This window comes from Brachypodium distachyon, chromosome 1, assembly GCF_000005505.3.
Source record: "Brachypodium distachyon strain Bd21 chromosome 1, Brachypodium_distachyon_v3.0, whole genome shotgun sequence".
NCBI classification, from domain to species: Eukaryota; Viridiplantae; Streptophyta; class Magnoliopsida; order Poales; family Poaceae; genus Brachypodium; species Brachypodium distachyon.
This window is the reverse complement of record NC_016131.3, coordinates 954,963-981,928: the sequence shown is the minus strand read 5'-3', so window position 1 is coordinate 981,928 and position 26,966 is coordinate 954,963. Positions and strand designations below refer to the sequence as shown.

The 26,966-nt window shown below is 47.4% G+C and overlaps 8 protein-coding genes across 8 annotated transcripts; all 8 read left to right on the top strand.

Annotated features, from left to right (window-relative positions):
• The first annotated feature begins 112 nt into the window (after positions 1-112).
• Positions 113-5,516, top strand: LOC100828333 (chaperone protein dnaJ GFA2, mitochondrial). The gene is made up of 17 exons (XM_003559088.4): positions 113-344; positions 429-506; positions 608-699; positions 1,340-1,423; positions 1,516-1,554; positions 1,654-1,782; positions 2,296-2,346; positions 2,420-2,507; positions 2,613-2,677; positions 2,778-2,852; positions 3,356-3,428; positions 3,522-3,613; positions 3,693-3,764; positions 4,186-4,242; positions 4,339-4,387; positions 4,862-4,928; positions 5,006-5,516. The coding sequence occupies exons 1-17, from the start codon at positions 221-223 to the stop codon at positions 5,106-5,108; spliced, it is 1,338 nt and encodes a 445-aa protein (XP_003559136.1). The 5' UTR covers positions 113-220; the 3' UTR covers positions 5,109-5,516.
• Positions 5,517-5,928: 412 nt separating this feature from the next.
• LOC100828030 (DNA repair RAD52-like protein 2, chloroplastic) lies at positions 5,929-8,231 on the top strand. The gene is made up of 4 exons (XM_003559087.4): positions 5,929-6,313; positions 6,613-6,650; positions 7,022-7,113; positions 7,860-8,231. Exons 1-4 carry the CDS (start codon positions 6,024-6,026, stop codon positions 8,004-8,006), a joined length of 567 nt encoding a protein of 188 aa, XP_003559135.1. The 5' UTR covers positions 5,929-6,023; the 3' UTR covers positions 8,007-8,231.
• A 907-nt stretch (positions 8,232-9,138) lies between these two features.
• On the top strand, positions 9,139-13,979 carry LOC100832301. The gene is made up of 7 exons (XM_010234726.3): positions 9,139-9,468; positions 9,572-9,917; positions 10,014-10,167; positions 11,077-11,121; positions 12,020-12,182; positions 12,651-13,012; positions 13,219-13,979. The coding sequence occupies exons 1-7, from the start codon at positions 9,235-9,237 to the stop codon at positions 13,535-13,537; spliced, it is 1,623 nt and encodes a 540-aa protein (XP_010233028.1). The 5' UTR covers positions 9,139-9,234; the 3' UTR covers positions 13,538-13,979.
• Positions 13,980-14,921: 942 nt separating this feature from the next.
• LOC100827719 (ankyrin repeat domain-containing protein 2A) lies at positions 14,922-16,886 on the top strand. The gene is made up of 5 exons (XM_003559086.4): positions 14,922-15,083; positions 15,193-15,356; positions 15,437-15,825; positions 15,945-16,370; positions 16,467-16,886. The coding sequence occupies exons 1-5, from the start codon at positions 15,068-15,070 to the stop codon at positions 16,564-16,566; spliced, it is 1,095 nt and encodes a 364-aa protein (XP_003559134.1). The 5' UTR covers positions 14,922-15,067; the 3' UTR covers positions 16,567-16,886.
• A 505-nt stretch (positions 16,887-17,391) lies between these two features.
• LOC112268584 (pentatricopeptide repeat-containing protein At2g35030, mitochondrial-like) lies at positions 17,392-19,679 on the top strand. Its single transcript, XM_024458072.1, has one exon. It carries the CDS (start codon positions 17,601-17,603, stop codon positions 19,602-19,604), a length of 2,004 nt encoding a protein of 667 aa, XP_024313840.1. The 5' UTR covers positions 17,392-17,600; the 3' UTR covers positions 19,605-19,679.
• LOC100823025 (pantoate--beta-alanine ligase) lies at positions 19,667-25,300 on the top strand. The gene is made up of 8 exons (XM_003561507.4): positions 19,667-19,807; positions 21,879-21,944; positions 22,082-22,192; positions 22,275-22,395; positions 22,527-23,334; positions 24,141-24,254; positions 24,475-24,606; positions 24,966-25,300. The coding sequence occupies exons 5-8, from the start codon at positions 22,756-22,758 to the stop codon at positions 25,086-25,088; spliced, it is 948 nt and encodes a 315-aa protein (XP_003561555.1). The 5' UTR covers positions 19,667-19,807; positions 21,879-21,944; positions 22,082-22,192; positions 22,275-22,395; positions 22,527-22,755; the 3' UTR covers positions 25,089-25,300.
• Positions 19,818-21,870, top strand: LOC100827109 (aspartyl protease 25-like). Its single transcript, XM_003559084.2, has one exon. It carries the CDS (start codon positions 20,053-20,055, stop codon positions 21,532-21,534), a length of 1,482 nt encoding a protein of 493 aa, XP_003559132.2. The 5' UTR covers positions 19,818-20,052; the 3' UTR covers positions 21,535-21,870.
• A 220-nt stretch (positions 25,301-25,520) lies between the features above and the next one.
• On the top strand, positions 25,521-26,959 carry LOC100838057 (aspartyl protease family protein 2). Its single transcript, XM_003561544.3, has one exon. The coding sequence runs from the start codon at positions 25,701-25,703 to the stop codon at positions 26,931-26,933; it is 1,233 nt and encodes a 410-aa protein (XP_003561592.1). The 5' UTR covers positions 25,521-25,700; the 3' UTR covers positions 26,934-26,959.
• Positions 26,960-26,966: the final 7 nt, after the last annotated feature.

Sequence of the window (26,966 nt, the reverse complement as noted above, 5' to 3'; positions counted from 1 at the left end):
GTGGCAAGCAATCGCGTTTCCTTGGGCCTCAAGCGGGCCGTTAAAATAACCAGTCTCTTCTTTCTTGCGCGACAAGAATCGCGGCCCATGGGGGAGCGGCGCATTCCCGAACGTTCCATGGCTTCTCCTCCTCTATTCTTTTCTTCTCCCCCTTAACCCCGACGGCGGCGAGCCCGCACGGACACCACACACACAAGGACCTTCTTCCGACCCCCCCACCATGCGGCGGCTCACCGGCGGCGCCCGCCTGGCTCTCCTCCTCGCCCGCCGCTCCCTCTCCGCCTCCTCCCCCTCCCCCTCATCTACCTCCTCCTCCTTATTCCACCCATCTCGCGCGTACAGAGGTGAGCCAGTCCTCCTCCCGATTACCCCTCGCCCTATTCCGACCTCACCCGTGATTGACTGATCTCTGCTTCCCTTGCTTGCAGCGAGATGGGGCGACTTGGGCTCCCGGAGGCCGCCCTTCTCGTCGCCGCACAGTAGTGCCGCCGCCAGGTTCTTCCACGGTGAGTGAGTGAGGAGAGCCGAGTGATTCGTTTTCCCCAGGGTCTGGTGGGGGGTGAGAGGGCTTTTGCACTGAGTGAGTGATGTGGCTGTTGCTGTGCAGGGACCAGGCCCGTGGCGGCGAGGGACTACTACGACGTGCTCGGCGTCAGCAAGGACGCCGGCCAGGGCGAGATCAAGAAGGCCTACTATGCGGTACGGGCTCTCGGTTCGGATTAATTGGACCTGCCATTTTTTGTTGTTGTTATAGTTGGCATGTGGGTTTTGCTCAAAAGAATTGAGTTCTAGTTTGTGACTTTGAATTCTAGAGTATCTTAAGTTAATAATTAAGTGAAGTTTGCCTCTGGTTACATAGTTTTAGTTGGTAAATGTTCTGTGCTAGATGTCTGTCATAAGCGTCATGGGTTCTGTGCTCAGAAACCAAATCACTATTTCACCCATTGTTTATTATAGCATCTTGGGTTTTATGTGCAAAATCAAATCAACATCCACCCATTTACTTTGGCAATGTTGTCTAATATTCACCCAAGTCTCATGGACTCTTAACCCATGTATATGTTGGTGTAAGTAAAAGACCTTTGGATGCTTGATATTTGTTTCTTTTGGTAATGGTATTACCTCATGTTTTCTATACCAATTAATTCACGCATTACATGAACTGGAGTCTCCTTCATGTTTAACTACCGATTAATCCCAGGAAATATATCATTTCCGTAGCAATGGTATTACCACTTCTGTATATATATACACTGCACTCTTAAGACAATTCGTGCTGTTGAGGGCATCCAATTTACCTTACCAACTTATTTTCTTTACTCTTTCTTTCTCCTAAAAGCTTGCGAAGAAGCTCCATCCAGATACAAATAAAGGCGATGCTGATGCAGAAAAGAAGTTTCAAGAGGTTCAGCGAGCTTATGAGGTACTTGATTTCCTTTCACCGTGCTATGCTTACTTTAAGAGTATACAGCTTCAAGGAGCACTGAGACATACCTTTTCTCCTCTTCTCTGTAGACTTTGAAGGATGAACAAAAAAGGTCGCTCTATGATCAGGTTAGCTAATTGTTTGGTTTTTTCTTGAATATACTATACGTCAGGGCCATCAACCTGTCATAGAATTTACATTGACAATTCGTTAACCTGATTGTATAGGTTGGCCCTGATCAGTATGAGAGGGCTTCTGCTGGAGGAGGTGGACCTGGCGGATTTGAGGGTGGTTTCGGAAACCCTTTTGAGGATATTTTTGGTGGTGGTGGTGGCGGCGGTGGCGGAATGAATGATGTATGTCTTCTCTTTTCAAGTTATTAGTCTTGTCAACTATTCAGTTTGGTGTCAGATCTCACATTTTTAGCAATATTATGTACGCCCATTAGTGTGTAAGGATTTCCATGCGGATTTTGATGGGTTTCTTAAAAAATCATTTCAGCCTTGCAATTTTCAATTTATGGGCTTTTGAGCCGAGCACAAACAATTGTGTTTCAATCATCGGGCACTAGATAGTAGATGCCCCAATCTTTGTGTTCACTGTTCTTACTTTACATACTTGGTTCATGGTGATAACTAATTTGACACAGATACTACATAATCTATTTTGGTTAGTGAAGCATTTAGGTGCTCTCCTAAAGCACTATACATGCCATCTTATTTTGGAAATGACCTCTCTTCTCTCGTTGAGTTAGCTTGCTAATCAAGACAATATTTCTTGGTTCTTCTATTTTTACATTATTTTTATCTCTTTGTTCTTCTGTAGGTTCATAACTAATCTGACTTCTGTTCTCTCTGTTTGTTATGAAGTTCTTTAGGAACATCTTCAGAGATAGAGAATCTGTCGGACACGACGTTCAGGTTATTTCTACACATTTTCTTTGACTATTACAGTTCTGCTCTTTGAACTGCAATTCATGTAGTGCTGTTGCAGGTTGCGCTTGAGATATCATTTATGGAAGCAGTCCAAGGATGCACCAAAACCATCAACTTTCAGACTTATGTAACGTGTGAAACTTGCAGTATGTATACGCACTTGTATTTACCAACTGCATTTTTTTGTAATCAATGGTGTCTTTGGATCATACTGTATTTTCTTTTTTTGATAACATAATGATTTTTTTCAGATGGAGCTGGTGTACCTTCTGGAACCAAACCTGAAACTTGTCTAGCTTGCAGGGGTTCTGGATTTGTTAGTTCTTCCTCCAGCACATTGTATCTATCGAAAGAGAATCTCAATCAAATATTATTAATGCTCTTATTTCTCTTTATTTTTCTTCTTATGCCGACAGATGTTCATGCAAACCGGTCCCTTCAGGATGCAATCAACATGCACACAGTGTGGTGGATCTGGGAAGACTATAAAGGTAGAACATCTCTTTGTGACTCTAATTATATTTGATGTATCACATTTATTGTACAAAGTCTTCAATGAATCGTCGGGAATGTTAACCATTTAAAGTTTCGAGCCTTAGGAAAAGTAATCAAAGCTTCTTAATGTGAACAAATATCTGCACTATTTCCATCCAGGTGACCAGAATAACTATGTAACGCAGGACTGTGTAGATCCATATTTTCCTACCATAATTACTGGTAAACATGAAGGCTGATGATTGTGAACCCTTTTGAATCTTGCCGTTTATGATCCTGCTACTCATAAATGATCCTGTGACTTGGGATGGCGTATTTACTGACCGGACCTGAGTACAGTTGTCCGACGTTAGCTTCAATTGCGAGGGATACAATTCTTTTTAGCTCTTCGATTGGAAATAGGATATGTAGTTGAGATTTGTAGTTATACTTGTCCACATTGTCTATTGCTACTGATTAGTTGTTATGAGCTGGAGATTACAATGTTGTATGTTGTTAGGATTTCTGCAAGTCATGCAAGGGAAAGAAAGTTGTGCCAGGAACAAAAACAGTCAGCCTGAATATAGTGCCTGGTAGGTTTCAAGTTTTTGAGTTGTTGACATTGCTTGTACCCACATGTTGTTCTGTGTTACTAAATGTTCTTGGACATTATTCTGTTCTTGCAGGTACAGATAATGAGGATACAATCAAAGTGCTTAGACAAGGTCAAGCAGATCCAGATGGTCTTCGCCCTGGTAACCTTTTAGTAACCATTAAGGTCAGTCTTGTTCCATTTACTAGTTCTGCTGATGGCTTAAGATGGGCAGTTGATCTTCATAATGCTATTCTCTTTCCAGGTTCGTCAGGATCCTGTATTCCGAAGAGAGAAAGGTGATATTCATGTGGATGCTGTCTTGAATGTGACACAGGTAATATGAAGCATGTTCCTGTGTCTCTTTGCCCCATGCCCCCTTTTTATTTTGTCATGATGCAGTTAAATGAAAGGATTACAATAGTGCCCTTCTCGGTGCATAATTGAAAGTGTATCTTGGTGCCAACAGGAGAACTCTGTTCTAAGCCAATGATTAGTATGAGCATGAATTCCGATCGTGTGTCGGTTGAATTCGATATCGTGGGCACTAACACTGTTAGTTTTCCTATTGCCTTTGAATCAGACAAATAATAATCCCTCACACTGAGCGCTCATGATGCAGTCCCATGTTAAAAATAAACATGTGCCGCATCTGTAGCGACACTTAAAATGTGAGGTTGTCGAGTAGGGATCTATGCTCAGTTCTCTAGAGACGTTAGCTATATCTTGATCCGCATTATTTTCATGGCTTTTTATAGGCAATTTTGGGTGGTACTGTTCAAGTGCCAACTCTCGCTGGGGATGTTGTTCTAAAGGTAAGCGCAAAATAAGTCCATGTTAATTTGCAAGCTTCTTCTTGTGTTTATTAAGTGTCTAGTTCTTGATTGGTGCGATTTACCTTGCTGTTGTAGGTTAAGCCTGGTACTCAACCTGGTCAAAAGGTTGTTCTGAGAGGAAAAGGTAAATTGTGCTGGAATATTTTTCTTGTGGTTCATTTGATCTTTAATGTACACGCGAAGACATAACTATTGGTGATTTCATGTTGTAGAAGTACATATTCCTCGTTTTTGCTAGGTATCTTGCAGTGCCTAAGATCAACTGTTTCATTCCGGAATAATTGGAGGTCTGTAGGCATCGGCAAAATAGAATATATATAGGTTTAAGTCTTCAAGTGAAACAACAAATATATGAATTAGTAACAAAGGGACAAAGTGGTAGCCCCTGCAATTTTTTCTGCATTCTCCTTTCTCTTTTAGTAAGAATTAGATCTTCAAGAAAATGTGATGATTTCATTTTAGTTGGCATTTAGATGAATTTTCAGCTTCAAGTGCCACAGAAACGATGTATCTACTAAATCCTGTTTTCAGATAATGATCATATGAAACTGATGCATTCCCTTTTGCATATAATCCTAAACATCATCATGACCTGCAGGAATCAAGACAAGAAACTCATTCTCGTATGGAGATCAATACGTGCATTTCAATGTCAACATCCCTGTGTAAGTTACCCTTCGACCACTTGTACAATGCTTATCCTGCGCTCTCACACATAATCCTCACACATTATCTCTTGCAGGAATTTGACACAGAGACAGCGCATGCTCCTGGAGGAATTTGCCAAGGAAGAGCAAGGCGAAGACGAGAAGGACGCGAAAAAGGCAGCTGGTGCATCAGGATAAGCCGATTTTTAAGGAGCCAGCCAAGCCACCCAAATTTCACGGGCGGCTTAGCAGCTTATCGCGTGTGGCGAGATAGAGTAGGATGCTGCCTGGAACGAATTCGCAGGTACAAGTCATATATAGTTAGGTTGCATGGAAATTTGCATGGCAACACATAGATCTTTTGGTTTCGAGTTTTTGTTAGCTGGAATAACACTACAATCCTGCTGCCTGGTAATGTACAACACTCCTAAGGGCTATCTACGGCGAGACGGGCAGGGGACAGTCCTTGTATTATTGTGTAATCCTATGTGTTAGGAAATTCTGAACTGAACACACGGTTCTTCATGTCCATTCATGTCGCCAGTTGGGCACTGGACGATTTTTGCTTGCTCTGTTGTTTCGACTGGATCTAGTGGATTGCAAACATGTTCTCTGTGTTTTAGAACAACGATATGGTTTTATCGCTCCGTAAGAGAGAGTACAACAAATCGGTACAGTTGAAACGAACATAAACATTGAAGATTCTCAATAAAACTAAAAGGTGTGTCATGGTTTTTCAAAATCAGCGTCTCTAGAACCACCTTCATGTTCCATGAGTCGATGTATGTATACGGTAGTTCTGGCTGTTTTTCCTTAATTACATGTACCTCCGTCTTAAAATAAGTGATCCACGTCATTTATTTTGAAACGTACAAATCCACGTCAATTATTTTGAAACGGATGAAGTACATTTTAGACCATTTAAGGAAAGTTTGGCGGCAATATAAGGAAAGTTTGGCGGCAATGATTGAGTTATTCCTTAATTACATAAGACCATTTGAGCAAATTTGGCTTTCTTCTCTGCTGCTCTATGAATAGTCCACGTTTCAGCCATTCTTCCTTCTCCCTACCGAACTGACGCGGCCGGACTTCCCCCACCTTGCCTTCGCTACAATGGAAGCCACAGCCGCCGCCTCTGCCTTCCTCGCCACGCCGCTGCCCCGCGCCCGCCACGGCCGCGTGCGGGTGCTCGTCGCGGCGGCGGCGCCGGAGCAGCGGAGGACGAGGAGGTCGCTGGCGGTGTGCGCCGCGTCAACCAGCAACTACGTGGTGCCGCTGGACGCGGCGCCGTCGGGGATCACCCGCCCGCTCGTGGAGATCCTCCGCGACCTCAACAAGCGCGTCCCGGACACCATCGTGCTCCCCGCTTCCTCCCGCCGCGCCTCCGACCCCGTCGTCCCCTGGTACTCCTCCTCTCCATCTCCCTCTCTTTGCGCCGATCGCTCGCCGTGTTTTTGTTGGCTCGAGATCTAGCTCTCGTTGATGGGGGTGAAGCGAGCTCCGGTCGCAGATCTTGGTTGGTTGGTGTATTACGCGGTTGACAGCCCCCCACGAAATTCTGGTCGATCTCCCACCAACCCATGCTGCTCGGAGATCCTGTCATTGGCCATGACCTGAATGAACCTGGCGCATTCTCGAGATGAAATGTTCTGCTCATTGTTCTAGCTGGCTGTTGATGTTCCTGTTCCTGTTCATGTTGCAGGTACCATGCTAACAGGATGCTCAGCTTCTACGCCCCCGGTGAGCCCTCCCCTGTTTCTCAACTCCTAAAATCTTCTCAATTGTATCGTTTGTAGATCGAGTCAGTTAATCGTTGCTCAGTACTAGTGCTCTCTGCTCTACGGGTGGCTATAGTATCTGTTTTCGATTCCCATGTGCCGCCCATCCGTGATGTATACAGAAGCTGTGCTTTACACTTTACTTTCACATGGATCATTGAACCTTGTATTGGGGACTGCATAAGCAGTGGGCTTGCATGCCTGATCTGAGCATTTGCTCCTGCTCTGCTCCTTGCTCCACCTGTTGTTTCTTATCTACTTGAGACTCATTGGATCTGTCCACTATTTGCTATTTACACTGCTTTTTTTTTTGGATTGTGCTCTGTTGCTTAGGTTGGTGTGGAGAGGTCCGGGATGTCATCTACACTGACAGTGGAAAGGTGACGGTGGTGTATCGTGTCACGATCCGAGGAACCGATGGAGAGGTACTTTACTGCTATCTGTTGTTTCTTGTTTGTTTGGAGGAATCGCTAGCCATCTAATCACAAGGACTGCCAATGTACGAATAAGTTGATGGACCAATTTATTAGTCTAGCTACTCTAATTTTGCTAATGTCCTGTAGTTTATGGTTCAACCTTTACATCCGTGAGTTTACTCTGTATGCTACTGGGTAGTGGCGGCCTGTATCAAGTTCAAAGAGCGCCTCCCTGTCTGACTTTTGCCCATCCAAGGGTCAATGAATTGATTTATTTTAGTTCTTGGGCATTAGTAGAAACCAACCATGCCTGTCATTTCCTAACTACGTCTGTATCCTGAATACGTGCTTCCCCAGTTCATCAATCGGTCTAATAATCACCCAGTGCAGTACAAATCAGCACCAGACGGTAACCACCAGTTAACCACAAATGTACCATTTATCAGTTCATGAATTAAGGTTACGCACTTGAGATCTGAAGTCCCTGTGGAAACATTGTCGTGCTTTGTGCATCCACCAGTATATGGATGAGGTATGCCACTATGTTGACATTTTATTACTGTTAATGAGAGTGCTTATCTTGTCATGTTTCCAACTGATGAGGTGAACTTAACGAAATGTGGCCTCGTTGAAAACATGTTTTGAGGAGATGTTGACTTGCATTGGTTGTGCACACAGCAAACGAGAAATGTGTCATAACAAATCGATGCTCGATGAACTTCCCTGGTGGTTAAACTTTGCTTCGATCCATGCAGGTTCATCGGGATGCCGCTGGAACAGCCTCACTGAGCGATGCACGCTACCAGGACCCTGTGGCTGCCGCAGAAGAGGCGGCGTTCTGCAAAGCCTGCGCAAGGTTCGGTTTCGGCCTGTATCTGTACCATGAGGACGAGGTGCTGTAAGAGGACGTTCCGTCCATCGGTCGCCTGATTTGCGTTCAAAAGGTTGCGCCTATCAAATTCGCAAACTTGCCGGAGCTTGTACCACTACAATTTGCAAGATATCTCATATCATATGTACCATACATGCTGAACTGTAAATATGAGTCAGTTCATGTTACCTCCTGTTCTATTACTCCCATTTTATTGATTGCCTTCTGTTACGCCAGCTGTTTTATGACTTCTGAAGAATCCGGTTCATCTTCGTCTGCTGGCACTGCAAGCTCCTTTTCTATGCGTGCTTACATGAATGACCTGATTACCTGGTTATCTGCATGTATCTTCTTTATCTAAACAAAATTTGACAATTGCCATGTCAAAGAAAATATACGCAATCTCCAGATAAAAAACGTGTAACCGGACAGTTTCGCAATTCTACACACGCGATATCTTGTGTAATTCGAATGGAAATCCTGAAACTTGACATTCTACTCTGATGCCGAGATGTGCAATTACAGTTACTCTGTCGCATTTTCTAAATGTATAATTGGACAGTTCGTATAATACTGCTCACGATTTGCAAAATAAGAAACTCTTCCACCAAAAAAAGGCAACGTATCTAAATATGAACACTTTTGTGAGTTGCTGCGCTAAGATATTGTAAAGATCTGTCAAAATATTCTACTATCTATGTTTCTTATTTTTTGTACTGCCTATGTTTTTAAATATAGATGTTCTAATTTTGTTCTAAGTCAAACTTTGTACTACGTATGTTTTCAAATATATATACTCCCCCCGGCCAGAATTACTTGTCGAAATATTACATGTATCTAGACCTTTTTTACACATAGATACATCCGTAATTGGGCAAATTTGAGACAAGTAATACCAATTGGAGTGAGTATTTGTTTTAAGTATCTTCAGGGTACTTACTTGATCCTATAGACCAGTACTGTAGTTTATTTTCATAAAAATAACCTGACTTTACTTTTTTTTACTTACAACAGAGCTAAATCACCTTATACGAAGTATGTAAATTTATGTACTACCAGGAGTATTAATTTAGATACATACTCCGTATATAGCAAATTTTGAAAGAAGAAGAAAAAAAAGGAATGACAGTTTGCGGTTCGTGCAAAACAAAACAAAGCAACCCAGACGGGCTGACGACACAGGACAAGACGGAGAGACGCACGGCACGGGCGGTTCCCGGTTCTTGTTCTCTTTCCCTCCGCCGCCGCCGCCGGGCGCGATGGCGGGCGACACGCCGGCGCCCAAGAGGCCCAAGCTCGAGAAGGAGGACTACGAGTCCGCCTACTGGCCGCGCCCCTCCCCCGCCAATGGCTCCGCGCCCAAACCCCCCGCAAACGAAGCGCCGCCGGCGAAGGCAGACGACATGCCGGAGGAGGCGGCGCTCGCCATCATCGCGCACCACGAGCGCGACATAGAGCACTGCAAGCTCAAGCTCATCCAGTACCAGTCCATGGTAAGCCCCGCCCCCCGCCTCCCTTCCCCCTTCCCTTTTGGGCCGGCCATCGGCGGCGACGAGATTAAATTTTTACGATCCTGGTGGGTGTCCCCTGCCGCAGCTGGACAAGGCGGAGAGCAAGCTGGCGGACGCACAGTCGAGGCTCGCCCTGTACAAGGATCGCGCCCGCGATGGGAAGGCTCCCGCGCCGCCCGATCGCAGGACGCCGCCGCCTCTGGGCCAGAGGGAATCCAAGCGGAAGATCCCTGCGCAGGATACGGCGGCGGCGAGGCCGCAGCTAGTCATCCCGGGGCCCAACAGCCGGCAGGCCCTGCGACCCGCGCCTCGCCCGGATCCCTTGCCCGGTCCGAAGAAAGCCGCCGCCGCACCGACGCCGTCTTCGTCATCCACGCCGCCTGATCGGCAGAGGACCGAGGAGAAGAAGAATAAGCCCAAGAGGAAAACTGGTACTTCACGGCAGGTTTTGTCATCCATTTCAGGATAATTGATAAAGTTTGATGCTCTTGATGTGCTTGCTGTACATGTTTCTCCTGATTTTACAGAAGAGAAAGAGCACCAAAACTTGATTCAGAGCGTGAAGAAGTTGTCTGCCACAGTGCTCAGGTTCCATGGCGGCACTCTGGTCTCAAGCCAGCACAAGAGGAAGCTTAGGTGTCTTGAGCTATGCCCTGCTAATGACCAGCTTGTTGTCACCAGGTATGCTTCGCTGGCTATGCCTATGATAAATATGGTAAATAACGAATACCTAACATAAATGCGCTGAATGTAGAAGATAGTGTTGCTAAATTTGTCGTATTCGGCCTCATAACTAATTTGGTACAAATTTACCTCTTAACTCGAAAAGAATGACCAATGAGAATGATGCATGCTGGTAATCCCAAACAACCAATAAGTCCTGATCTTTTTAATGGCAACTGATGTCTGATGTCAGCAAAGATATAGTTGTAAACCGGGGGAAAGAGTTGCGAGGGCTAAACCACTGATCAGATGGAATATGGATGTGCCTACTTGCTTAAGTAAATGGTTGATTTTTTGGTTAATTATCGGTGGGAATCTCCAATTAATGTGGCAGACCCTGGGAACATGGGTGAACTTGGGTGCCTTTGTTCCGTTATCGTCTAGTAACGGAATTCATCCGTTGGATCGTTTGAAGAACAGAAAATTAAACATGGCAAAGTAAACTATGTAACTTGATTTAGTAATCAATAGCAACAGTGCACGTGCAATGCATGTTTTTATTAGTATACAGCGCAGAATATGTACGAGCGGATAATAAATTAACGTTCACACAGCATACTTCGAGAGGCAAGGTTTTGAGATATTCAAGACAGGAAGAGTAAAAATTAGGGGACAACATGTTGTTCTTTTCATCAGGGAGTAAAAGAGGAGGAATTAGGCGGCAATAACCCTAGGAGAGATTATGGGATAAATGTTTTTTGCATCTAAAGCCATTAGATTGAATTGGATTGGATGTCTAGGATGAAGTGCCTCAAACCCCAACTCGTACTTTTATTAAGTATAGATATATATATGGATGACATCTGTTAAGTTTTCTTAACTTCTGCTGGACACAGAACTTTAATCTTATATTTCCTTGTGATGCAGTGCATTGGATGGAATAGTTACTCTGTGGCAAGTACAATCAAAAGGGTAGGCCTCATAGTACCTCATTTATCTTCTCCCTTTTATTTCCGGCAACTGTTACTTGGCTTTAGAAAAAAATTAGAATATTGGATTACTTGTTCCATTATCATACTGGAAATTAATTGGAAGTATGTGCCACCTTTACTCGTAATAATTTCAGTTAAAGTGGTATGGTTGCTTGGATCTGAAATTAGAGCCCATAATTTCTATATGCCTCAATTGAGACTATGCAGTAGTCAGTGAAGGTTTTTAGCTTATAATATTGACATTTGCTCCAATAGACAATGGTTTTTGCTCCCTGCATGGTATTGACGCCAAGAGGAAATAAATGCATGCTAGTTACTGGTATTGTGATTATGGATTTAGTCTTTTACTTATGAAGCTCACGTGCACCTGTCTGGGTGCTTTGTTCCTCAACACAGAAGCCAAATAGATGAGCTGATGCTCTCTTGCATTGTCTATGCCCTGCATTACCTCATGCACCTTCACAACACAGCAATATTAAACTCAGCATCTTATGTTCATATCCTGAGATGCAGCTAGCGGGCTAGCAGTTGGCTAGCTGCTAAGAATCCATCAACATTTTTACCAAATGACATAGGAAACACGGCACCTACATTGCATTATGGCCGAATTCCCCCATCACTATATGTGTCCATGAAGAGGCTGGCTCTATATATTAACTTCAACATAGTATGGCGTGACAATTTATTTCCCAATGACACATCGCCTTCTCAATTGCTAGTATTTTTTCCAAAACTGAAATGCTATGGTGTTCATCGTGTGGGATGTTGCATGTGCACTTATCACACTGCTGAGAATTTTGTAATTATGATTTTTGAGCTGCATGTTTTTTTTCTTTGGATTAAGCATGGTTTGAGAATCAGACTATTTGTACTTGCAGACCATCTATCTCCTTGCTTAGCACTACGAATTGCTTTTCTCCAAAGCAAAGGTGGCCTGAGGATGTAGCTTGGCATCCAGATGGTGACACAATTTTTGCTGTATATAGTGCTGATGGTGGCGACTCCCAGGTCTCAATGATGAATCTTAACATATCAGGACAAGTAAGAGCATTGTTGTAGCACAACTCATTCCTTGATTCCTTCTTACCTTCTACTACCTCTGTTCCATAATTCTTGTCTCAAAATTGCCCAAAAATGGATGTATCTATTCCTAAAAAGCGTCTAGATGCATGTAATATTTCGACAAGAATTATGGAACGGAGGGAGTATGATTTATTACAACCATAATAGTGAACCTCGAATTAACAGCGTAGCTCTCAAATTAGGTGTTCTTATATGACCAACTAAAATAATCTCATTAATGTGAGTGACTATGTTATGTTATTCTGCTACTTGTCTGTGGAGATACCGAAGATCCAATGTTACCTGTAGTTATATCATCCAAAGTCTTTAGTTATGCTTTACCTTGACTGTGTACTTATGTTTTCTGTTCTTTCATTTGGTGAGTAATATATGATTTACCTTCTGTTATTCACTAAAATGTCTTGCATAATCTTTCTCCTCAAACAGAAGAAAGTTACTTTCCTGCCGGCGAAGCCTCATACTAAGGGAATCATAAACAACATAAATTTCATGCCCTGGTCTGATGCTGGCTTTATGACTGCTGGAAGTGATCACAGTGTCATACTCTGGCAAGAAAAGGATGATTCATGGAGCCACAAGAAAGTGCACAAGGAATTGCATTCTTCCGCTGTCATGGGTGTTGCTGGATTGCAGCAGAGAAAAACAATAATATCTGTCGGTGCTGACAAGAGGATAATATCATTCGATCTCTCAGCTGAAAGGGCAGAGTACAAAAACCTAATTGATAGCAAATGCATGAGTGTCTTACTGAATCCGTGTGATTTCAACTTATACATGGTACAAACAGCGTAAGTAAAATTCAAATGTCATTTCTAATTACCGGGTTCCATTTTGCATCTCAACCTCCTTTTGCATTAGACCCTTGCAAACAAGCTCACAACAGGCAGAAATAACAGTTAGTTTATTACCAAAAAAGAGAGCATGAATTGAGATCATATAACCCATGTTGCCTTTTGGATGTCTGCTGCATGCTAATCTCTCTTGTTTCCAACAGGTCGCCGGGCAGGCAGCTTCGCCTGTTTGACATCAGGCTTAGGCAGACCGAGGTTCACGCACTCGGTTGGAAGCAAGAGAGCAGCGAGTCCCAGTCAGCCCTGATAAACCAGGCATGGTCTCCCAATGGCTGGTACTTGTCATCTGGCTCGGCAGACCCTGTGATCCATATCTTCGACATAAGGTATCAAGGCGAGAACCCCTGCCAATCTGTGCAAGCGCACCAGAAGCGGGTCTTCAAGGCAGTTTGGCACCAAACGTTCCCTGTCCTGACCTCGATTTCGTCGGACCTCAACGTCGCAATCCACAAATATTCATGAAACAACTAGTTGGCGCAGTGGATCATCCATGATTTTGCGATGAACTCACAAAATACGGCGCCATCAAGTCGTGCGGAATTTGTTTGTTCATTCATGCCATGCGTCAGTGGAGTTCCATAGGAGAGGTGGCAGCAACGTCTCCACATTTTTGAGCTACTGTGGCAGCAACATCTGTCAATGACAGAGTGATGCATCAGTTGAATGTTTTGCCCTTGTTGTTACCTGTAGAGGATTATATGAGGAATCTCACATATGTTGAAAACTATCCCAGAAGAAATGTTGTTCTTTTTCCTCTTCTTGCCTTTTTGTAGGCCCAGTTGGTGTATTAGTACAAATTCCAGAGATCTAAGGTCAAAGTGACAATCTCAACTGAAAGGAACCTAGCTGTTCAGTCCAAAAACTTGTGTGGTCAAAATCTTGCATAATCCTGTTGTTCAGTCAAGTTCTTCAGATGCGCCAGCCTATACCTCCTGATTAAACAGACACGTCATATGTTGTTCTGTCTGACGTGGCATGCCATCTAGTCTCTTCTGCCATGTCTTTTTCTTTGGCAAATTTGTTGCGTCGAAAAATCAAAATTACGAAATCATCGTTATATGATAACAAAATCAAAATTACTGTGCATCTATATGACATCCAAAGCATACATTTTGCATTTGCTGTTCATCTGTATGATATCCAGAACAATACATAAAAGAGAACAGAGGTATATAGCAGAGTAGGACACAAGATCTTGCCTGGACAGCAACCATTTTTCTATCCTAATTCCCATCCTTACATTTGTTATCAGCATCTCTGTCGACCTGCCCTGGCTGGATTCGCATGCTTTGGGACCTTGCAAGTGCATTTGCATGGGATCCATGCAAGCATGGCACCTCTTGAGAGTCTTGACCCCACCAACACAAAAGTTGCTAAAAGGTACTAGTACCATATTTGCACCGAATCCAACTATCCAAGCAAGGGAATTCTAGAAACTTCGTAGTATTAAACCATGTAAATTCTATTGCAGTTAAATTAAGTTCAGATTAGTATGAATGACAAGAGATGTAACACTCCTCCATGTGAAATATAGTACTACTAATTTGTGATATTTTCCCTCTCAAATTTGCTATGATTAAACATTTCTCCATTCAAGCACAGCTTAATTAAAATTGCTATAATTAAACATTTCTCCATTCAAGTCCAGCTTAATTAAAATTGCTATAATTAAACATTTCTCAAGTTCGGCGCAGCTTACTTTATTTTTCTTTTCATTTCATCTCATTTGGGCTTGGCACTTGCAAGGAGATCTACTCTACTCTACTACTGTACTAATGCTGCTCTTCTGCTTGACTGTGACGTGTGCAAGTTTCAGTCGGCCAAAGGAGTGTATAAACCAGCAGGCCAAAAAAAAAACGGGAAAGAGAAAACCGTCCGGTTGGTCGCGCTCGCATCCATCCATCAACACCACCTTATCATCATCGTCGACAGTTCATCACCACTCGCTGCTGCCACACACAGCACAGCTCCAAGGAACCCCTCTCCACGGCCATGGCGACCCATCAAGGTCAGTCAGGAACTCTTCTTCTTCTTGTCGCCATGAATTCCCAGCGGTTGTTGTGTTCTTGCGCGCGGGAACGCTGGAGAAGAAATTTGTTAAATTTTGTTTCTGGCAGAGGAGAAGACGACCGTCGTCGATAATAAGCCCGACGAGCCTTCCCCGGCTGCTGCGGCGGCGGAGGAGCAGCCGCAGCCGCAGGCTCAGGCTTCTCGCAGGGCGGCACCGGCGGCGGCCGCGGCCAGCCCGTTCGACTTCTCCACCATGATGAACTTGCTCAACGTAAGCTTCGCTTGAATCCAATCGAATCGAATAGCTCCTTCAATTTCACGGAGATTTGGGGAATTGTTGGAGCTCCGCAGGACCCGAGCATCAAGGAGATGGCGGAGCAGATCGCCAAGGACCCGTCCTTCAGCGAGATGGCGGAGCAGCTGCAGAGGACGGTGGCGCCGCCTTCTTCGTCTCCGGCTCCGGCGGCGGCGGCGCTGGACCCGCACAAGTACGTGTCGACGATGCAGCAGCTGATGCAGAACCCGCAGTTCGTGGCCATGGCGGAGCGCCTCGGCAGTGCGCTCATGCAAGACCCGGCCATGTCCTCCATGCTCGGCGGCCTCACCGGCGGCTCCGGCTCCGGCGCCGGCGCCGCCCAGCGGCAGCAGCTCGAGGCCCGTGTCGCGCGCATGAAGGAGGACCCGTCGCTACGCCCCATCCTCGACGAGATCGAGTCCGGCGGCCCCGCCGCCATGATGAAGTAATTTATCTCTTCCTCCTTCCCCTCCTGATTATTGATTCCTCTGTTTCTCAACTCAATCAATTGAGCTCGATGGACGCCATTAACGGCGATTGATCGTCGGATTTTGTTTTCTTCAGGTACTGGAACGACCCGGAGGCTCTGCAGAAGTTCGGCCGCGCGATGGGAGTCGGCCCGTCTTCCGCGGCCGCCGGAGCCGGGGAAGAAGGAGAATCCGCCGCCGCCGCCGCCGCCGGAGCCGAGGAAGAAGAAGAGGAGTACGAGCCGGAGTCGGCGATCCACCAGGCGGCGAGCGTGGGCGACGTGGAGGCGCTGAAGGCGGCGCTGCAGGAGGGTGGCAATGGCGCCGACGAGGAGGACGCGGAGGGTCGGCGCGGGCTCCACTTCGCGTGCGGCTACGGCGAGCTGGCGTGCGCGCAGGCGCTGCTGGACGCCGGCGCGGCGGCGGACGCCGTGGACAGGAACAAGAACACCGCCCTGCACTACGCCGCCGGGTACGGCCGCAGGGACTGCGTCGCGCTCCTCCTCGACCACGGCGCCTCCGTGTAAGCGGCCATTGATGTCCATTGTCGATAGTTGAGAGCTGAGCTGAGCTTGAGTGGGTTTGCTGATGGGTCAACCATGGCGGAATGAAATTGCAGGACGTTGCAGAACCTGGACGGGAAGACGGCGATCGACGTGGCGAGGCTCAACAGCCAGGAGGAGGTGCTCAAGCTGCTCGAGAAGCACGCATTCGTCTAGACCACCGCCATTGCCGTACCTAGGTTCCATGATCCATCCTTCGTCGACCTCTCGCATGCCTTCTGAGTTTGCTTAATCAATTATTCCAAGTTCATGCTCGATCTCCTCCTTGCTTAGTTAATTAAATTTCTGTCTTCCAGAAAGAAAATGTTTTCAAATGAATTCTTATCATCAGATCGGTCTGTACCTATTGAGTGTGTGGTAGTAGCATTGCTGTCCGGTTCCCGGATTATTTTGGGTTTCGATTATGTTGGTCATTCCATATTTCCAGAGTTTTGCTTTCAAGAATAATAAAGGAATAAATTTTGGTTTCATTCGTATTTCACATTTGCTATTTTGAAGTCAGAGAAGAGATACTACAAAGCTTCTAGTCTTTACATTTGCCTTACATTTGAAGCCCAACATCCAGATCTCAGTCCCATAATTCATAATCCAAGTTAACAGAGGACATGATAAAAAAGGGGACAATGCAATTAGACGACGGATTAATACGATGAACTCATAATTTCATACACGCATCTCCACTCGTCCCCTCCGGCGCATGCCCATATGGGGAGGTGCGAGCGCAAGCAATTTGTTTGGTGCGGAGCCAGCACCCAGCTGCAACCCCAAACGTCAGCCCCTCAAATTTAGTTTGTCCAACGGTGGTGGCCCGCGCTGCTTTTTAGTTCCATTCGGTGCCCCTGCTAGCTCCCCTTTGAAATTTTTGAGCCGCACCAGCTAATTTTTGGATTTAGGGGTGGGCTGGGTGGGTTTTTCGACACCGGTCCCCCATTTTGCGTTTGGAGGGACTTTAGAGAGGCCGGCTGGAAATGCTCTAAGACGAGTAGAGTAAGAATCCAAATAAGAGATTTGGGGTTTGTGTGTTGTTGAGATACTTGGAGAAAAGGCAGAGGTCCGATTCCGAAAACGGCGACCGTCCTCTTTGAGAACTCTTATTAATATCCAAATCTAAACGGTTTTCATAGTTTTAGGGAATAATTTCATAATTTAAAGCAAATTGAGAGTTGTATTTGCTACAACGTGGATGCAAAATGGATCGGACGGTTCGGATCGATACAGAAATCGCTTTTACATTTCCAACCCTGGAAGGATGGAGTTTCGCAGAGGAGCACATGTCTTCTGCTTCCCGCGTGTTTCGAAATCTTCGCCGGCGCCGGCGGCTCCTCGTCTCCCAGGCGGCCACTTCCCTCCGCCTCCATGGAACCTCGGAAAACCACCCTGACGATTCCACGCGGCTTCCGGCCCACCACAGCGACACCGCCGGGGAGGCGATCGACGGAACGCCAACGCCGTGCCACCGCGACGCCTCCTCCTCCTCCTCCTACGCCGCCATGGTCGCCGCCCACCTAGGGCGAGACCTCCCGCGCGCCGAGGCGCTCTACCGCGCGGCGCCGGAGGCGGCGCGCGGCCCGGCTCTGGACGCCGTCATGCTGGCCGGGTACGCCAAGGCCGGCCGCGTCCACCGCGCGCGCAGGCTGTTCGACGGGATGCTCACGAGGGGCGTGGTGGCGTGGACCTGCATGGTCGACGCGTACTGCCGCGCCGGGCGCGTCAGCGAGGCGCGCGAGCTTTTCGACGCGATGCCGGAGCGGAGCGTCGTCTCGTGGACGGCGATGATGCACGGGTACGCGCGTGCCGGGATGCCGAGGGAGGCGAGGGAGATGTTTGACAGGATGCCTGAGAGGAACGTGGTTTCCTGGACGGTGATGGTCAAGGCCTACGCGGACGGCGGTTACTTCCAGGACGCCATGGGGCTGTTCGACAGGATGCCCCAGAGGAACTCGTATTCCTGGAACGCCGTGATCTCTGGTTCCTTCCGTGCCGGGAGAGTGGATGAAGCGGTTCGGTTGTTTGAGAGGATGCCGCATAGGAACGTGGTTTCTTGGACCGCGATGGTCACCGGCTTGGCACAGAACGGCCGTGTTTCGATGGCGAGAGAGTTCTTTGACGTAATGCCATGCAAGGATATCACAGCGTGGAATGCAATGATTACTGCTTATGCCAATAATGGCGAGATGAACGAGGCTCGCAGACTGTTCGATTCGATGCCTGCAAAGGACCTGGTGAGCTGGAATACAGTAATCGATGGGTACGCCAAGAAGGAGCTTAAGGACGAAGCTTCAGGCTTATTTCTTGACATGCTCCGGTCAGCAGCATCTCCTAACAGCACTACATTGATCAGTGTCTTAGTTATATCTGAGAGCATGGTCGAAGTGGTGCAAATCCATGGCTTGGCTACCACACTAGGTCTCCTGTCAGAAACCTCCTTGGGAAATGCTCTGCTCACCATGTATTCAAGAATCGGCGACCTGCCCTCTGCGTGGCTTGCTTTCAAGAGATTGGAGGAGAAGGATGCCATCACATGGACATCAATGATTCAAGCTTTCGCGAACCATGGCCATGCCTCCTACGCGCTGCAGGCCTTTGCACAGATGCTGGAGCATGGAAAGAACCCCAGCTCAACTACCTTCACTGCTGTGCTGTCAGCTTGCAGCCACGCCGGTTTGGTCGAGGAAGGCAAAAGCGTCTTCAGATCAATTCGCCATGTCTATGGGCTCGAGCGGACCATTGAGCACTACACCTGCCTCATCGACATCCTTGGCCGGGCAGGGAACATGAGGGAGGCCATGGATGTCGTTAACGCTATGCCACCGGATATTTGCGACGATGCCATCCTGAGGACGCTGCTGGGGGCCTGCATGATGCACAAGGAGGTGGATGCAGCTAGGGAAGTGGGGGAAGTTCTTGCAAAGTCTGACCCCTCTGGTTCAGGAGGCTACTACATGGTTCTGGCCAATGTTCTCGCGTCAGGTGGGTTATGGGATGAGATGGCAGATGTGTGGAAGGCCATGAAGGGGAGCAACGTGAGGAAAACGCCTGGGGTTAGCCAGATCACGGTGGATGCAAGGAACCATGCATTCTTCTCCAGGGATCAGATCCATCCGCAGTGTGCTGAGATTTATGAGATGCTAGATCACACGCTTGTCCCTGAGATGAAAAAGATCGTTGAAACAGTGTGTCAAACTTGCAACTGACACCTGTTTGTTGCAAAATGGATGTCAATGTGCAACCTAAATATTCTCAGTGCAGGATTATTGTCTATTGTCTTACTGTCGTTGCAATCTTGTGCTTAAACCATTTATGCCAATGCAGATTGTAGAGCAAGAAAGATTGGTATCTGTGGAGACAGATGATCAACCCCCCTGTTGGCATTTGTGTCGCCGCATGATTTTGAAAGGTTAGCTTGCTATATACTAATATCTAAATGCATACACGATCCAGAGGATTTGATGTGCCTTAGAATCTTGTTCTTTCTTTATTTGCGTTTTTGTAAAAATAGGAGTCATACTGTACACTGTAAGCCTGTAACAATAACCACATACAGAGAACTGGTAGTAGGGATGCATGATAAATGTTTTATTTTCTGTCTGAAATAATAAATGTGCTCTTTATATTGAAGTCATTAGTTCCTGCCTTCCTGCTATGCCAAGGACATTAAATTTTTGGGCCAACAGAAATTATTGTAGCTCACAAAAGAAAGGTATCCATTACCAGGATTGCCAAATCCTTCAGAACAACATCATGTCAATTAATGACAGTCATATCCAAAAAGAATATTTGTACAAGAACACCCAATATATATGTAGATGCCAAGCCCATGAAAGAATAAGAAGCAAAGGAATCACCAGTATGTGCTTGAGTTCCGAAGCCACCATGTTTAAGTTATTTGCAGTTCTTCTCCCAGTGCTCTTCTTGAGCTTTGCCATGGCATGGGCACAGCCAGGGAACGTGACCGGCCTGAGCTTCCAGATTGTCGCCCTTAGCAGAGCCCCTGACGAGCATGCCAACAATTTATCTTCCTTTGCCACCGACGACATGCGCCTGCCGATCTTGACGTCCGCCCGGTTTGTCTACGGCGTGTTCGTGTCGATCGGCACGGGGCAAGGCTTCAAGCTACAGGTCCTCGGGCTCGACACCAGCACCAGCATGTCGTGGGTGATGTGCGAGCCATGCCAGCCGTCGCTGCCACAGGCCGGCCACCTCTTCTCGCCGGCCGCGTCGCCCACGTTCCATGGTGTCCACAGCAATGACCCTGTCTGCACGGCGCCGTATCGCCCCACGGCAAATGGCTGCTCCTTCCGCTTCCCGTTCGCCAGCGGGTACCTCTCTCGCGACACCTTCCACCTGCGCAACGGCGGGTTGTCGGGCGGCGCACCCATCGAGTCCGTCCCCGGCATCATGTTTGGCTGTGCGCACTCCGTCGCCGGGTTCCACAACGACGGTACCCTCGGCGGGGTGCTCTCCCTAAGCCATCTGCGGCTCTCGCTGCTGACGCAGCTCAGCGCACGTGCCGGCGGGAGGTTCTCCTACTGCCTCCCCAAGCCCACCCAGGGCAACCCCCATGGCTTCCTCCGGCTCGGCGCCGACGTCCTGCCGCCGCTGCCGCACTCCCACATGACCGCCCTCACCGTGCGCTCCGGATCAGCCCCAGACTACTACCTTAGCCTCGTTGGCATCACCCTGGCAGAAAAGCGCCTCCGCATCGACCCGCGTGTCTTCGCCGCGGGCCGCGGCGGCTGCAGCATCAACCCAGCAGCGACCATCACCGCGATCATGGAGCCGGCGTACCTCGTCGTGGAGAGAGCGCTAGTGGCATACATGAAGGAGCTGGGGTCGGATCGTGTGAAGAAGGGGCCGCCGGGTGGCGGCGCCCTCTTCTTCGACCGGATGTACAAGTCGGTGCAGGCGCGGCTCCCCAGCATGGCGTTCCACTTCAAGGACGGCGCCGAGCTGTGGTTCACGCCGGAGCAGCTGTTCGAGGTGCACGGCATGGTGGCATGGTTCATGATGGTGGGCAAGGGGTACCGCCGGACGGTGATCGGCGCCCCGCAGCAGGTGAACACTCGGTTCACGTTTGACGTCGCCGCCGGGAGGCTGTCCTTTGCGTCGGAGCTGTGCGGCTAGCAAGCCGAGACGCGCCAGCCTAACTGCCTAAGCTTTACCCTTCTACTCTGGTAGTATTAGACAAACAATAAAAAGGTGCATTTGGACTTTAGCCAGCCTAACAATCTTTTGAATATTTGGATTCTGAATAATGGATGAGAAGAAAGATATACTGATCTGCAAATGGCTCCCACTGATCAATGAGGAATGTATGGAGCACAGTACAACTGTACAAGTAGATGATCTGTGATTCAGACTTCAAATGAAGCACACTAGAAACAACAACGAATTCAAATAGAAATGCAATGGCATGCTTTCTTCATATAACTTGACACTTGTGTCATATACTGCTATGCTTTTTGCAGGCATAGGAGGAGTGCTCTGCTAGGCTGCTAGCACTAGAGGAATGGACATTTCTGAAAGCGCTCCAGGTACAGGGGCGTAATGGCGTCTGCATTTTTTATGAGGCGGGATATTTGGGAAACAAGATGCATAACACAACTAACACAAAGGTTGCCAAGAAGGAACTTGCAATTGATTGATCCCTTTGATGAATTGTTTTGTTTAGGGGTGTACACAGTCAGATCCTTCGATGAGTAAGCGTACCAAGGGTTTCTCTGACGGTTGGCTGAGCTCGGTCAGTCAGCAGCTTATATTAACCTCCCTGAAGACCAAAGAGGTACCACTGCTAGTCTTAGTTAATCTGCTAGTTTGCTCAATTTATCTCAAAATTTCTGATCAGCCTGCCTCTTCCTTCAAAGATTGAACCACTGCTAATGCAGATGAGTTCATCTTCAGTTTCGACCGTGGATTTTCTCATGTTGTGTTGACATTTTACCAGTATATCAAATTGCAGACGAGTTCATCTTCAGTTACTCCACGGTAAACTGTTGTTTAGAAACAACAATTTAGTTTATTGTCTACTAGAAATCGTATGCATTGATGCAGATTCTCATTGTCGTAGTACCTGCACGGTAAAATTGTTGCTTATTATACAATCTGAATTGTCACAGGTTGGTGGTGGCTACTGCATGTAACACTCGCTGTCTTCTGCTGCTTCCCACTGGTTTTGAATAAAAAAACTCTTCTTTCCCTCTCATCGGTCTTCTCCCGATTCGATTCCCCACAGACGCTTACGATCTTATCTTCCCATCTCCTCCAATCCCAGACTCTTCCCAAAATTTGACTTCTTTTCTGGACTCTTCTTAACAATTTGACTCCATACTGATCTGCTCTGCCCCCATGGCGAAGGCGGCGGCAGGGGGCGAGCCGGAGGTGATCCGGGACAAGGCGGCGATGCGGGCGTGGTCGCGCAGCCGGCGGGCGGAGGGTAAGACGGTGGTGCTGGTGCCCACCATGGGCTTCCTCCACGACGGCCACCTCTCGCTCGTCTCCGCCGCGGCGGCCGTGGCCGGCCCCGTCGCCGTCGTCGTCTCCATCTACGTCAACCCCAGCCAGTTCGCGCCCACCGAGGACCTCGCCACCTACCCCTCCGACCTCGCCGGGGACCTCCGCAAGCTCGCCTCCACCGGCGCCGTCCACGCCGTCTTCAACCCGCCGGACCTCTACGTCCGCGGCTCCGCTGGAAGCGGCGCTTCTGGCGGCGCGGTCTCCTGCTTGGAGGCGGTGGCGGCGGGTGGGGATGGGCACGAGACCTGGGTCCGGGTGGAGAGGCTCGAGAAGGGGCTGTGTGGGGCCAGCCGGCCAGTCTTCTTCCGTGGTGTGGCCACTGTGGTGGCCAAGCTGTTCAACGTCGTCGAGCCCGATGTCGCGGTGTTCGGGAAGAAGGATTATCAGCAGTGGCGTCTCATCTGCCGAATGGTAACGAATTTTGACTTTGCTCTGCATTTGCAGTTTGTTTTGATGCTCTGCTTTGGTCAAGTAGCTCTTAGCCTGACAGCAACTTCAAGTTCCAGGCTACCTGATGGAACAACCTTATTCCTCTATGACCTGCACTGTTTTGCAGCATTGTAGATGCCCTTGTTCCTCTATCATGTTGTCGAAGAGGAGAGTGATTTCTCCTGTTCGTTGCAAAATGAATGTCAATGTGCAATCTCAATATTCACAGTGCAGGATTGTTGTCTATTATCTTACTCCCTCCGTCCCATAATATGAGGCACGCACGCATCCCTGGATCATCAATTTAGCTAACTAAATATAAATTAAATAATTAAAAAATATATAAGTAGAAAGTTCTTTTAATAACGAATGTAATGGTGTACTTTTTGCTAAAAAACATGCATATTTAATTAATCAAATTGAGGATCTAGGGATGCGTGTGCGCCTCATATTATGGGACGGAGGGAGTACTATCATTGCACTCTTGTGGTTCGGTGGTTCTAGCCAACTGTCAACTTGATTTACATATCCGGCACATAGTTTTTGTTCAATTAAATTTCCCTGTCGGATAGCTTGATAACCTGAGTTTTTTTAGAAATGCGTAATGTACAAGATGTTTATTTGAAGAGTTCTTTTTTTCTCTTGAACAATCATTCTGAATCTGATCTGATGGATACCTTGTCTGTTTCTGCTTTGATGCCCCAGTTAGACTTTTTAAGCGCTATTTCTATCAGCTCAGAGTATTTACAGTTGTTTCTGTTACTAAGATATCCTTATGTTGTTTTCAGGTTCGTGATCTTGATTTTGCCATAGAGATAATAGGGTCAGAAATAGTGCGAGAAGCCGACGGTCTTGCCATGAGCTCTCGCAATGTGCACCTATCACATGAGGAACGGGAGAAGGTTTGCCGTTTTCTGAAACCCAAATTGTTTTCACAAAAAGAATGTTACGACCTTTGTAAGCGTGCATTTACAAAAGCCAGAGAAGTTTGTTACATTGCCTTAGCATCTATCCCTGCCTTGCTATTGTAGTTTTGGACAATCCCTAGGACAACACTAAGCATTCTGATAATATTGATGCTGATTTGTAAACTGTATTTGATTATGGTTATTTCTTTTGTAGGCGTTATCCATCAGTAGATCACTGGTAAATGCTAGAACTGCTGCCTTGAATGGAAACAATGCTGCCAAACAAATAAAGAATCAAATAGTGCACACCCTTACTGAAGCTGGCGGGCGGGTTGACTATGTTGAGGTAATGTTGGAGGATTTTTCCTTCGCTTTTTTCAAGCAGTCTTGTACTTAAACATTTATGTAGTGCTTGAGTTACATCTGATTATGATCTATTTCTTTTCCTTTTTGTTGTAAAACTTATGCTGGCTGTCTCCTGAAGAACCTTTGAATCTACACTTCTATAGTTTATAGTATCAGACAGCCAAACTTAGCATGATCATATGAATGTTCCTTTTTTTCCCCGAGAATACATCCTGCTGATATGATAATTTTTCCCATTTAGGTATTTTAAAAACGAATAACATCGTATTGGATATCCCAATTTCACAGGGAACATTTTTTATTTAATATTGAATGAATGAACTTGTGATTTTAATGCAGATTGTGGAGCAAGAAAGTTTGGCACCTGTGGAGATGATCGATCGCCCTGTTGTAATTTGTGTTGCTGCATGGTTTGGAAAGGTTAGATTGCTCGATAATATCGAAATCTGTACACGCTCCTGAGGATTTTGCTGTGGCCTTGGAAATCCATCTTGTTCTTCACCCATATGTATTTTTTTTAAAGGGTCATGTTGTACAGTGTAAGTTTTTTACGATTACAGAGAAAACTGGCAGGATCCTTAATAATTCCTTTCATGTTTTGTTTGAATGACAAAAGTAGATCCTGCCTTCCTACTACTTAATGCCTTCCTGATAATGTATTTTTATCTTGTCAATATGCATCTCTGTCAAAATAAGAGTCATGCTGTACACTGTAAACCTGTTACAACCAAACACGGAGAACTGGTAATAATTATCTTTCATAAATGTGTTATTGTTTTGTTGGATGATACATGTCTTCCTTAGATTGATATCACTAGTTCCTGCCTTCCTGCTATGCAAAGGATATACGTATTAAATTTTTGGACCGACTGAAGGGGTTGTATCTCATTAAAGAAAGCGGTGCATTGCTAGGATAGCCAAATCCTTTAGAACAGCTTCATGTCATTTAATGCCAGTGATATCCAAGATGAACATATGTAGAAGAACTCCCCAACATGTATATAAATGGTGCCAGGCCCATCAAAGAATTAGAAGCAAAAGATCACCAGTATATCCTTGAGTTCCTAAGCCACCATGTTCAAGTTACTTGCAGCTATTCTTCTCCCAGTGCTCTTCTTGAGCTTTGCCATGGCATTGGGGCAGCAGGGCAATGTGACCGGCCTGAGCTTCCAGCTTGTCGCCCTTCACCAGGCTCCTGACGAGCATACCAACAATGGCTCTTCCCATGCCACCGAGGACCTGAACCTGCCGATCTCGACGTCGGCCCGGTTCATCTATGGTGTGTTCGTGTCGATCGGCACGGGGGAAGGCACCAGGCGGAAGGTCCTTGCGCTCGACACCGGTGCCAGCACGTCATGGTTGATGTGCGAGCCATGCCAGCCACCTCTTCCGCAGGTCGGCCACCTCTTCTCGCCGGCTGCATCACCCACATTCCAGGGTGTCCGTGGCGATGGCCCAGTCTGCACCGTGCCGTACCGGCACACGGACAAAGGCTGCTCTTTCCGCTTCCCGTTCGCTGCTGGGTACCTCTCACGCGACACCTTCCACCTGCGCAGCGGCAGGTCGGGCACAGTCATGGAGTCCGTCCCCGGCATCATGTTTGGCTGCGCGCACTCGGTCACCGGGTTCCACAACGACGGCACCCTCAGCGGGGTGCTATCTCTGAGCCACTCGCCGCTCTCGTTTCTGACACTGCTTGGTGGGCGTTCCAGCGGGAGGTTCTCCTACTGCCTCCCCAAGCCTACCACGCACAACCCCGACAGCTTCCTCCGGTTCGGCGCCGACGTCCCGAGCCTGCCACCACACGCCCACACGACCACCCTTGTGCATGCCGGCGTCCCTGGTTACCACCTCAACATCGTCGGCATCAGCCTGGGGAACAAGCGTCTCCACATTGACCGACACGTCTTCGCTGCGGGCGGTGGCTGCAGCATCAACCCGGCTGTTACCATTACAAGGATCATGGAGCTGGCATACCTCGCCGTGGAGCACGCGCTGGTGGCGCACATGAAGGAGCTGGGGTCAGGCCGGGTGAAGGGTATGCCGGGCAGGTCACTCTGCTTTGACCACATGGACCGGTCGGTGCGCGTGCAGCTCCCTGGCATGTCGTTTCACTTTGAGGATGGTGCTGAGCTTCGTTTCGCGGCGGAGCAGCTGTTCGATGTGCGCGTCATGGCGGCGTGCTTCCTTGTGGTGGGCCGAGGGCACCACCAGACGGTGATTGGTGCCGCACAACAGGTGGACACGCGGTTCACATTCGACATCGCTGCCGGGAGGCTAGCCTTCGTGCCGGAGACATGCGACTGAGACGCGGCAACCTAAGTTTTGTCAGTCTACTCC